General features: G+C 40.7%; 1 protein-coding gene across 1 annotated transcript; it reads left to right on the top strand.

Moving 5' to 3' along the window:
• Positions 1 to 5,441: 5,441 nt before the first annotated feature.
• On the top strand, positions 5,442 to 10,142 carry LOC309807648 (UDP-N-acetylglucosamine--peptide N-acetylglucosaminyltransferase 110 kDa subunit-like). Its single transcript, XM_082627479.1, has 2 exons — positions 5,442 to 8,992; positions 9,723 to 10,142. The coding sequence occupies exon 1, from the start codon at positions 5,611 to 5,613 to the stop codon at positions 8,749 to 8,751; it is 3,141 nt and encodes a 1,046-aa protein (XP_082483605.1). The 5' UTR covers positions 5,442 to 5,610; the 3' UTR covers positions 8,752 to 8,992; positions 9,723 to 10,142.
• The last annotated feature ends 1,893 nt before the right edge of the window (positions 10,143 to 12,035 follow it).

The raw sequence follows: 12,035 nt of genomic DNA, 5'->3' as shown, positions 1-12,035 counted from the left end.
TGTGTTTTTCATTAGTTTGACTAAGATAGGATTTGCCGTTTTGTTTGGATACTGAGAATGGACCCATGGAAACAGTTACATTTGGGTTATCTCTGACTATCTTTAATGAAGAACATAAATATCGGCCACACTATCTATGCACATGCTATCACCATGCCTTTTTTGTTCTCTGTTCATATATCTAAGTCCTCTTCTTTGAGGTCAATCTCAAATCTCATCTGAAATGTACATTTATTGATAGATTCAACCCATAATGAACTGTCCCTTCTTTGTCCTCCTTAGGCTCTGATTATTTATAAAAACTCATTTTTGAACTTAGAAACTGTCCAATATGATATATTAGTTATTTCATCAGCATCTGTTATATCCTCAACACAGTTATAAGCTTTTGTGGGGCTGGGATCATACATTCTGTAATTTTTCTCAGTACTTACACTTACTTTGATAGAAAGCGCATCCATTCATCTAAACATCATTTATTGAGTGTTAATTAAATGTCTCAACTCAGTAAATATTGTTTGAATGAATGCATGCATGAATGAGGGAGTATGCAATAGGTAGCCTAATGTACCACCCGATGTGAAAAAACCAAAAACATAGACACAAAAGCAAGCCAAAAAGTGGGCCAGGACTTTCTGTAAAATATCCTGCTTTTGTTGGATGAGGCCATGAAAATCAAGATGCTCCTGAAAGGTCTTAAGAGCTGACCAAGAATGGTAAACAATTGAAATTCTCTCAGGCTTATTCAACCCTATCACTGGACACATTTATACCTCTCAGGAATGTTATTAAAAGAAGAGATTAATAAAGCTTTTAGAGATGAGTTGATAAATCTCTAAATATTTAAATCTTCATTTCCTCCTAGGTTTCTCTAATTTGGGTTTCAAAAGATTTCAAGAAACCACAGGATAATTAAAAAATTAGACATTATCTTTCTTACCTTCATGTTTTTTGATGGTAAACACATTTTATTTTCTCCATAGTGCTGCCCAATTTCCACCAGTACAGTTCTTAAGTGAATTTTGCTCTGGATGGTGGGATATATAAGATGTAAATGAATTGTTTGTATATGTTTTAGAATTCTTCAAAAGGGCCTGGCCATGGAAATGCATTGAATATTACTTAAATAAGTAAAGTAACTTCCTCAGAATTATTATTCTATTCTGGTTAGGATACTCTCTGCCCTGGTTTGTTAAAATTTCCCTCTAGAGTGGTTTTAATTTTGTTTCTGGTAGGGTCCTAGGATTTATTGCCACACCCATCCTGCATCTGTTTTTCTTTGAATTACTCTCCTTGCAGTTTCTGATTCCTACAGGGCCTTCCAGGTTAGTGACAAGCTGGCCATCACAACTCTGGGAAGGACAGGCCTACTTTTCAGAGGTGTTGATGTTTTCTGTACCTGAAGGTTTTCAAGAGATATCAGTCTTCCTCACCACCTCCCTTGGCCCTCTTAATGGACTAAGCAGTTCCTCATGAAATTTCTGTAGGATATCTGTACTAACTTCTCAATATTGTTCCATCCTGAGTCTAAATTCCTGGCCTCAAGGTAATGTTAGATTTCTAGCTCCAGCCCCTATTTACATAAGGCCTATACTAAGGAACGGAACCCATAGGCATGAGTCTGCTCTTATTTCTCTGGATTTAATTTCTCTGTTACTTTCTGAAACATGCAGGTGTTCCTTTCTTTCTTTTAATCTCAGCTATGTGCTTTTAACTTTTTCAAAATTGACCCAGAATTTACATGTGTCTCCAGTAAGAGTACATTAAATTGAGCTTAGTCTGCTCTTCTACTGGCATATTTGAGATCCAAATAATTTGCTACTTAACTGGATTCAGTTACCTGTATATTTCAGGCACCTAAAACTCACCATGTTCCAAATTTCCCCCTTTATTGTTAGTAATTTTCTTAGGAATCTGGATAACATTAGATGGAATAAAGTTAGTGAGTGGCCCAGGATTGCCTGAAATTTTGTTTGTCAGAGTGGCCAGGGAAAGTTAAGCAAAGAAGACAACCAAATGAAAAGCAGAATCACATTATTATGGCTGAGACAAGATTCCATGCAGAGCTCTCTGTAGAACTGGGTTGGGTCATAACTTATGCCAGAGCTCTAGGTGGGGTTGACACCATCTCATGCCAAGCTCTCAGTTCTGGGCTAACGTCATCTCTGGTCCACTCTATGGAGTGGAAACTTTGGAGGAATGGCCAATGTGTTCTGCGGTGTAGGAAGAGGGAAATTGAGAACGTTCCTTTCTAAATTGTGGAGGAACTAACCACTGTAAATGTGCCTTGAACTATGGTGTTTAATTTGACCAGTCAGATCAATGACTTTCCCCTTGAATGAAATGCTGCTACGTATATGAGCAGAAAAACAAAACTGGTATAAGGAATAGATAGCTAGTGGGAAGCAGCCGCATAGCACAGGGAGATCAGCTCTGTGCTTTGTGACCACCTAGAGGGGTGAGATAGGGAGGGTGGGAGGGAGGGAGATGCAAGAGGGAAGAGATATGGGGACATATGTATATGTATCACTGATTTACTTTGTTATAAAGCAGAAACTAACACACCATTGTAAAGCAATTATACTCCAATAAAGATGTTAAAAAAAAAAACTAGTATAAGGAGATGGAGAGACTGGGAGTCTTATTTTCCCAGCAATTAACTTTTCCTCGACCATGACCTTCCCTTTGAGTCTCCTAGACCTTGGGGATGATCGCAACCCCTTGGGTTGGGTGTTTGCAACCCCATCTTCACTAGAACCTCTATAGTTAACTTTGATTTTTCCCACTCCGTCTATCCATCCCATGTATGCAGTCAGACATTTGATCTTGGACTTTTACTGACAAAATATCCTTGAATATAACCATTTCTTTTCACTCCCACTGCTACTGCTTTTGTCACTGCCTTAACTAGGGCTTTATCTTTAAGTCCTTTATATAAATATATAAATAAAATATACAAATAAATAAAATATAATATTAATTCTGATGATTTTAAAGTCTTTTCTTGATAAAGACTTTTCCTGATAAAGATACACAATATCTTATATAACTATTTTTGTATTATCTGTTCCTTTCTTAGAATTTTAGTCATATGATTCTATCTCTTGGTATGTCTAGAACTTTTTGATTGAATGCTGACTATTTTATTTGGCTTTTTAAATTTTTCTCAGTGGAAATGTTGTTTTGCTTCCAAATATGTTACTCTACCTGGAAGTAGCAAATCTTCAAATTACAATTTTTTTAAATGCTTTCAAATATCAATACTATAGGTGTCACAAAATCTAGAAAAATGACATTTGAAAATTAACTACTGCCAGATGTGTCTCTATAAAACTTTTTCCCCACTCTTGTAGCTATATATTCTTTAACTGCCTCCTCATATGACAGTTTATGTGTTTTAGAAATAAAATTTTCAGAAATAAACTTTGTAGTTTATAGACATAGATTTCTTTTAACATAGTTGATTAGAGTTTGCTTTTAGTTATTAATAGTTTAGAAAAGTTTATTTCAGCGTCACAATTTATTATTGATAATGTCACATTAATTTTCATTGTTAACTTTGAGAAAACCTCTATGGATTACTTCCTCATAAATATTTACTATTATAAATGCATTACTGATTTCAGTACTGCTATAGGATTGTGCATTACAGGAATTCTGATAAAATACTCATTCACACCATTCCATTACACACATTATTGATGGGGTAGATCCTTTTATTTATTTATTTATTTATTTATTTATTTATTTTTGACTGTGTTGTGTCTTCGTCGCTGTGCACAGGCTTTCTCTAGTTGCAGCGACTGGGGGATACTCTTTGTTGTGGTGTGCAGGCTTCTTATTGCGGTGGCTTCTCTTGTTGCAAAGCACGGGCTCTAGGCACGCGAGCTTCAGTAGTTGTGGCTCGCAGGCTCAGTAGTTGTGGCTCACGGGCTCTAGAGCGCAGGCTCCAGAGTTGTGGCACACGGTCTTAGTTGCTCCGCAGCATGTGGGATCTTCCCGGACCAGGGCTCGAACCCGTGTCCCCTGCATTGGCAGGTGGCTTCCTAACCACTGTGCCATCAGGGAAGCCCCTGGAGTATATTTTTTTTTGTTTTTTTGTTTTTGCGGTATGCTGGCCTCTCACTGTTGTGGCCTCTCCCCGTTGTGGGGCACAGGCTCCGGACATGCAGGATCAGTGGCCATGGCTCACGGGCCTAGCCGCTACGCGGCATTTGGGATCTTCCCGGACCGAGGCACAAACCCGTGTCCCCTGCATCGGCAGGTGGACTCTCAACCACTGCACCACCAGGGAAGCCCTGGAGTATATTCTTGACAGCAGGAAATTTCCGTTTTGACTAAGCATTGAAGAAAACTGAATCTTTGACTTATCTTTCACATGCCTGGTGATTGAAATAATTTTCCACAGAATAACTTCTGGTTTTATATTTTTCAGTTCTTTTTTTCTTCTTCAAATGCACATGCTTTGAGAGCTGTGAAGTGCAAGACATGGCTCTACTGTAAGGTGGTTTTTGTCCTTACGCTTCTGTGTCTTGTGCTAGTTAAGTCAGTAGAGTAGTCAGTAAGAGTACTGGAAGTTATTCCTGTAATGGGATATTATACAGTCAGTTACATATGGTGGTGTCTGAAAATCACATAATAGCCTCACTTAAAACATGTCCTTAGCCAGATTTCAAAAAAGCCTGTGACCAATCCAATATGATCCAACATAGCGGACTATGATAGAAGGAAAATTGGCAAAGAAATAGACGCTGGTCTTACCTGATGGAAGTTAAAATATCTCACTTTTGACAATTTTGCAAAAACCTATAATTACATGAACTAATTTCTAGGGTTCTTCGTAGGACCTAAAAAGGAACCCATAGAGTTGTGGAACAACAATAGAAGCTACTGTGATGAGAAGCCCCGGCACCACAACAAAGAGTAGCCCCCACTCGCCGCAACTAGAGAAAGGCTGCACGCAGCACTGAAGACCCAATGCAGCCAAAATAAAAATAAATAAATAAAAATAAATAGATTTATCTTTTAAAAAGTAATACTCAGGTTTGAGTCATGAGAAATTTGATGAGGAGAAATTAGCTAATGTTTTCAGAACTTTTAAAATATCAAACTCAGTCTCTAAGATCTTAGCATTATATACAACATCGGTTACTTATTAGTGGTTTGGGAAGGCCAATTTAAAACTTTCTCATCTTACTGTATTGCAATTCATGGCCCTAATGTTTTCCACGTTGACTATATGAATGATGAAGAAAAGTCAATCATGTATTTCATTTCCAACTGGACAGAAAACAATATTTTAAAAAGTGTTTGGACTACTGACTTTTGATTTCTTCTAAGGCAAATGGATAGGTAATTTTTATTCCCTGATTAGGAGAAAAATGGTGGAAGAGGGCAGGGTTAAGAATTAAGATTTCAAGAGCATGAGAGGTAGATGGCCAACCAGAGTTCCTAAGGTTCGGTGCCTGTAACTGTTGCCGCCGCTTAAGCCTGCCAAAGCAGTGGTACGGCTGCTGCGCTCGTGTTTGCTCCCTCTAGAAACGTTCTTGCCAGTAGTGGCGGCAGCGGCACTCAATTACCCCCTTTTTTCACTCTCTCCAGAAGCTCCAGATGGCGTCTTCCGTGGGCAACGTGGCCGACAGCACAGAACCAACGAAACGTATGCTTTCCTTCCAAGGGTTAGCTGAGTTGGCACATCGAGAATATCAGGCAGGAGATTTTGAGACAGCTGAGAGACACTGCATGCAGCTCTGGAGACAAGAGCCAGGCAATACTGGTGTACTTTTATTACTTTCATCTATACACTTCCAGTGTCGAAGGCTGGACAGATCTGCCCACTTTAGTACTCTGGCAATTAAACAGAACCCTCTTCTGGCAGAAGCCTATTCGAATTTGGGGAATGTGTACAAGGAAAGAGGGCAGTTGCAGGAAGCAACTGAGCATTACCGGCATGCGTTGCATCTCAAACCAGATTTCATCGATGGTTATATTAACCTGGCAGCCGCATTGGTAGCAGCAGGCGACATGGAAGGGGCAGTACAAGCTTACATCTCTGCTCTTCAGTACAATCCCTATTTGTACTGTGTTCGCAGTGACCTGGGGAACCTGCTCAAAGCCCTGGGTGGCTTAGAAGAAGCCAAGGCATGTTATTTGAAAGCAATTGAGACGCAACCGAACTTTGCAGTAGCTTGGAGTAATCTTGGCTGTGTTTTCAATGCGCAAGGGGAGATTTGGCTTGCAATTCATCACTTTGAAAAGGCTGTCACCCTTGACCCCAATTTTCTGGATGCTTATATCAATTTAGGAAATGTCTTCAATGAGGCACGGATTTTTGACAGAGCTGTGGCAGCTTACCTTCGTGCCCTAAGCTTGAGTCCAAATCATGCAGTGGTACATGGCAACCTGGCTTGTGTATACCATGAGCAAGGCCTGATGGATCTGGCAATAGACACCTACAGGCGAGCTATTGAATTGCAACCACATTTCCCTGATGCTTACTGCAACCTAGGAAACGCTCTCAAAGAGAAGGGCAGTGTTGCTGAAGCAGAAGATTGTTATCACACAGCTCTCCGGCTGTGTCCCACCCATGCAGACTCTCTGAATAACCTAGCCAATATCAAAGGAGAACAGGGAAACAGTGAAGAGGCAGTTCGCTTGTATCGTAAAGCATTAGAGCTCTGCCCAGACTTTGCTGATGCCCATTCAAATTTAGCAAGTGTATTGAAGCAGCAGGGAAAACTGCATGAAGCTCTGATGCATTATAAGGAGGCTATTCGAATCAGTCCTACCTTTGCTGATGCCTACTGCAATATGGGAAACACCCTACGGGAGATGCAGGATGTTCAGGGAGCCTTGCAGTGTTATACTCATGCCGTTCAGATCAGCCCTGCATTTGTGGATGCCCACAGCAATCTGGCTTCCATTCACTACGATTCAGGGAATATTCCAGAAGCAATTGCTTCTTATCGCACTGTTCTGAAGCTTCAACCTGACTTTCCTGACGCTTATTGTAATTTGGCTCATTGCCTGCAGGTTGTCTGTGATTGGACAGACTATGATGAGCGAATGAAGAAGTTGGTCAGCATTGTGGCTGACCAGTTGGAGAAGAATAGGTTGCCTTCTGTGCAGCCTCATCATAGTATGCTCTATCCTCTTTCTCATGGCTTCAGGAAGGCTATTGCTGAGAGGCATGGGAACCTCTGCTTGGCTAATATAAGTGTCCTTCATAAACCACCGTATGAACATCCAAAAGACTTGAAGCTCAGTGATGGTCGACTGCGTGTAGGATACGTGAGTTCTGACTTTGGGAATCATCCTACTTCTCATCTTATGCAGTCTATTCCAGGCATGCACAATCCTGATACATTTGAGATATTCTGTTATGCCCTGAGCCCACATGATGGCACAAACTTCCGAGCGAAGGTGATGGCAGAAGCCAATCATTTCATTGATCTTTCTCAGATTCCATGCAATGGGAAAGCAGCTGATTGCATCCATCAAGATGGTATACACATCCTTGTAAATCTGAATGGTTATACCAGGGGTGCTCGAAATGAACTCTTTGCTCTCAGGCCAGCTCCTATTCAGGCAATGTGGCTGGGGTACCCTGGGACTAGTGGCGCGCTTTTCATGGATTATATCATCACTGATCAGGAAACTTCACCTGCTGAAGTTGCTGAGCAGTATTCTGAGAAACTGGCTTATATGCCCCATACTTTCTTTATTGGTGACCATGCTAATATGTTCCCTCACCTGAAGAAAAAAGCCGTCATCGATTTTAAGTCCAATGGGCACATTTATGACAATCGGATTGTGCTGAATGGCATCGACCTCCAAGCATTTCTTGATAGTCTATCAGATGTGCAAATAGTCAAGATGAAATGTCCTGATGGAGAAGACAACGCAGACAGCAGTAATACAACTCTTAATATGCCTGTCATTCCTATGAATACTGTTGCAGAAGCAGTTATTGAAATGATTAACAGAGGACAAATTCAGATTACAATTAATGGATTCAATATTAGCAATGGACTGGCAACTACCCTGATCAACACTAAGGCTGCCACTGGAGAGGAGGTTCCCCGTACCATTATTGTAACCACACGTTCTCAGTACGGGTTACCGGAAGATGCCATTGTGTACTGTAACTTTAATCAGTTATACAAAATTGACCCATCTACTTTGCAGGTGTGGGCAAATATTCTGAAGCGTGTTCCCAATAGTGTACTGTGGCTGTTGCGTTTTCCAGCAGCAGGAGAAGCTAATATTCAACAGTACGCACAAAATATGGGCCTTCGCCCGAACCGTCTCATTTTTTCCCCTGTTGCTCCTAAAGAGGAACATGTTCGGAGAGGCCAGCTGGCTGATGTCTGCTTGGACACTCCACTCTGTAATGGACACACCACAGGGATGGACGTCCTTTGGGCAGGGACCCCCATGGTGACTATGCCAGGAGAGACTCTTGCTTCCCGAGTTGCAGCTTCCCAGCTCACTTGTTTAGGCTGTCTTGAGCTGATTGCTAAAAATAGACAAGAATATGAAGAGATAGCTGTGAAACTGGGAACTGATGTAGAATACCTGAAGAAAATTCGTGGCAAAGTCTGGAAGCAGAGAACATCTAGCCCTCTGTTCAACACCAAACAATACACGATGGAACTAGAGTGGCTCTATCTACAGATGTGGGAGCATTATGCAGCTGGCAACAAGCCTGATCACATGATTAAGCCTGTTGAAGTCACTGAGTCGGCCTAAATAATGACTGTGTGCCCAGGAGAATTACCCCTGTAGCTGAGCCTCAGCCTTCTGGGGGAAAGGGAACTACTTTTTCAATATCATGTTGCAGATGGGTGACACACAATGATAAGAAATAGCACAGCCAGACTTGCTTCCTGCATGATCATGACAGGGAGAGACACAAGAGATGGGAAACTGCTGTTCCACAAGGAGATTCCATCGAATTTTGCCGCAGCCAGGTGTCTGGAAGGTCTGGAAGGTAAGTCTGGAAGGTCTGATCTCCCTTGGTCTTCCAGGGGATGGATGGTTAGTGTGGAAGGGAGATAGAGATTGCCCAGCCGTTTTGTGATTATCATGGATGGATTGAGTCTTCTGAATTAATTTTTTTCTTTCTATTTTGGGTATTGGAGCTTTTAAAAATGTTTGGTTTCAGGTATTTTTATTCATGTGAAGTGTATATGATTCTCTTGAGATCGGGTGTTAAGCTGAAATATTCCTTGTTTTAGTTTCTGAACTCTACAGATAAATGGGGACTTTGCTGGTGTAGTCTTTTTCTAGGTTTTATAAACCGCTTGAGCCTTTGTCAGTCATTTTAGTGTCTGACATAACGTTTGGAACTCTCAGTGCTTTGTTGGTTTGTAGATGATGGCTTCAATTCTTTTTCTGGTCCGTTTCCTTCTTCCCTTCCCCCCACTTTAAAAATTCTCCTGTAACTTGGCTAACAAAAACCAAGTCTGATTCAAAACCTCCCAGAGTGTTTCTCTTAAACACATCATCTGGTGCCAAATGAAGATTCTTAGGAGTGCTTATTAATTATGAAGGGCACAGTTATGGTACTGTGACTGATGATAATAATAATGGATTTTTGGCCTAGAGTTTTGTCCTATTTCACCAGTGTTTTACTGTTGACTGCCCCTCTATGCTGCTTCCAAAAGTGATAGTGTGTGATAAGATGTTTACTTTCATTTCTAAAGTTTGTTTTGTTTTAGGTGAGTCCTGTTCTTCCTTTTTCTTTCAGCAGAAATGAAATTCCAGGTAAGTATAAGTATTCAAATATTTGATCAGTAGTTCACAGTTATCTCCAGTACATTAAATAACTTTCATCAAAAAACATGTTATAGGTAAAAAGCTCTGAAGGACCAGCTATGTATATGATAATTATGTTTCAGGCCTTCTAGGGTATTATATATAATAACTTGTCTTCTGGTCGTGGTCTTGAAGTCTTTATGGATTCAGCCTCAGTAGTAGCGAACTGCACTGCTACTTGGTTTGGAGTACAAATTAGACTTTAACCCTCCTGGAGGTAGAGTTTTTGGTATTGAAAACCATAGGAATGAAATTATTGTATTTCAACAAAGGATCGAGGGCTTGAGGCTTAAACAAGCCAACATATGTGTGGGAAGCAGTCAGCCTTGAGAGCACCTTCGGACATGCCAGGCATGCCGCTGCTGCTCGAAGGGACTGTCCCTACTTGTTCCTCTCCTTGTTCCATTCCATGGGAGATAAATCACCAGGGCCCAGAAATCAGAAAGAAAGTAAAATGAGACAAGCAAAGCTGTCTCCCCCTGCACATGCAGGTTATTTTGGATGATTCTGGGTTTATGGGTTTTCTCCCAGGGAAGTTAACCTTGAGCCGAGACAGTCATTAGATAATGTAAACCACCGTCTGGCAACCTTCACTTTTCTAGTCTATATAATCTGTACCTGTAGCATAATAAAACTTACCTTGCAACCATCAGTTGTCTTGGTCCTTCTGACCCCATTCGTTGGTGCTACTTCAGTTCCTTACCCCGTCCCTTCTGACCCTGGGCGGTGAAATCCTCTTTCTGAGGCTGGTCCATGGCAAGTGGCGCCCGAACAGGGACCTGAAGCGTGAAGGCAATTAAAAGGAAAAGAAAGTGCAGGTAAGAGAACCCTTATGCAAAATATGTGTGGCCACGAGTAAAAGTGAAACTAATAGAGGCATAAGGCAACAGTCAGAAGTAAAAGAAGATGGGGCAAAAGGGCTCAAAGGAGCGTGAATTATTTGCTCAGGTTTTACTTTCCATGCTTATAGCTTGGGGTAATAAAGTTTCTACCTCACAGGTGACTGAATTTTTGCAGCATATCCATGATATATCTCCCTGGTTTCCTGATGGCAGCTCTGTGACACAGAAATCTGGCAGAAAGTTGGAGAAGATTTAAAAAATTATTATGAGTCTCGAGGGCCTACTCATACTGCTGTTGTTACATTTAGTTTGTGGAATCTGATAAAAATATGTTTAGGTTCTTCTCATGATAGTGTTGATTTGAATGTAAAGTCAGAAAAACATAAGCCTCTGACAGAAGACAAGACTGTATTATCAGCTACTGTGTCGCCACTTCCTAAACCAAAAGAGCTAATTAATTTAAATATTTCAGATGAAGAGGAACATTTTGACTTAACCGATGAGGCTTTTAAACATAAAAGAGAGAGAGAAAAAAAACATAAAAGAGAGAATCATCCTGAGGATGATTTTCTAATGGCTATGATAGATAAGTCAGTGAAAAAGCTGCAAATTAGTAAGGACTGTCTTCCTCAAAAATCTACATCTGTAAAAATGCTCAGTCTCTTGCAACGTGCTGTATAAGCAGCAATAAAACGAGGAGAAGATCCTATTTTCTGTTGTCCTGTCATAGAAAGACCTGATCCTAATAATCCTCAACAGGCTATTAGGGAGCATCAGGCTCTTCCTTTTAAAGTTTTGAAAGATTTAAAATCTGCTTGTGCTCAGTATGGGCCCACTGCTCCTTTTACTACTGCTATGGTTGACACTATTGCAGGAGAAGCTCTTTCCCCCGCTGATTGGAAGTCTATTGCACGAGCTTGTTTAAATGGTGGAGATTATTTAATATGGAAGTTTGATTTTTATGAACGGGCTGCTGAACAAGCAGAAAAGAATGCTACCCATGATATTCCAGTGGATTATCATACGCTGATTGGGGAAGGACCATATATTTCTTTACAAGATCAATTAACTTATACCTTTGTTGCTTATCCTCAAATAAATCATTTGGCATTACAAGGCTGGAGGAAATTACCTTCTACACACAAAACTGAGGATCTTTCAAAAATGAGACAGGGACCTGATGAACCATATGCTGATTTTGTAGATAGATTGTTACAGGCGGTGGGGAGACTCATTGTGGATGGACTCACTGGTACAATTGTAGTTAAGCAACTTGCTTTTGAAAACGCTAATAATGCAGGTCAGGCTGCGATTCAACCTTGGAGAAAACGGGGAACACTGGAGGATTATATTCGCCTTTGTGCAGACATTGGG

The sequence above is a fragment of the Mesoplodon mirus genome (assembly GCF_964341445.2).
Source record: "Mesoplodon mirus genome assembly, chromosome: 7".
In the NCBI taxonomy this organism is placed as follows: domain Eukaryota; kingdom Metazoa; phylum Chordata; class Mammalia; order Artiodactyla; family Ziphiidae; genus Mesoplodon; species Mesoplodon mirus.
The sequence above is the reverse complement of the archived record's forward strand: the minus strand, read 5'-3'. Positions and strand labels throughout refer to the sequence as shown.

Bases quoted from the DNA above. Each gene is read 5' to 3' on its own strand.
- LOC309807648 (XM_082627479.1), top strand. From the start codon at position 5,611: ATGGCGTCTTCCGTGGGCAACGTGGCCGACAGCACAGAACCAACGAAA.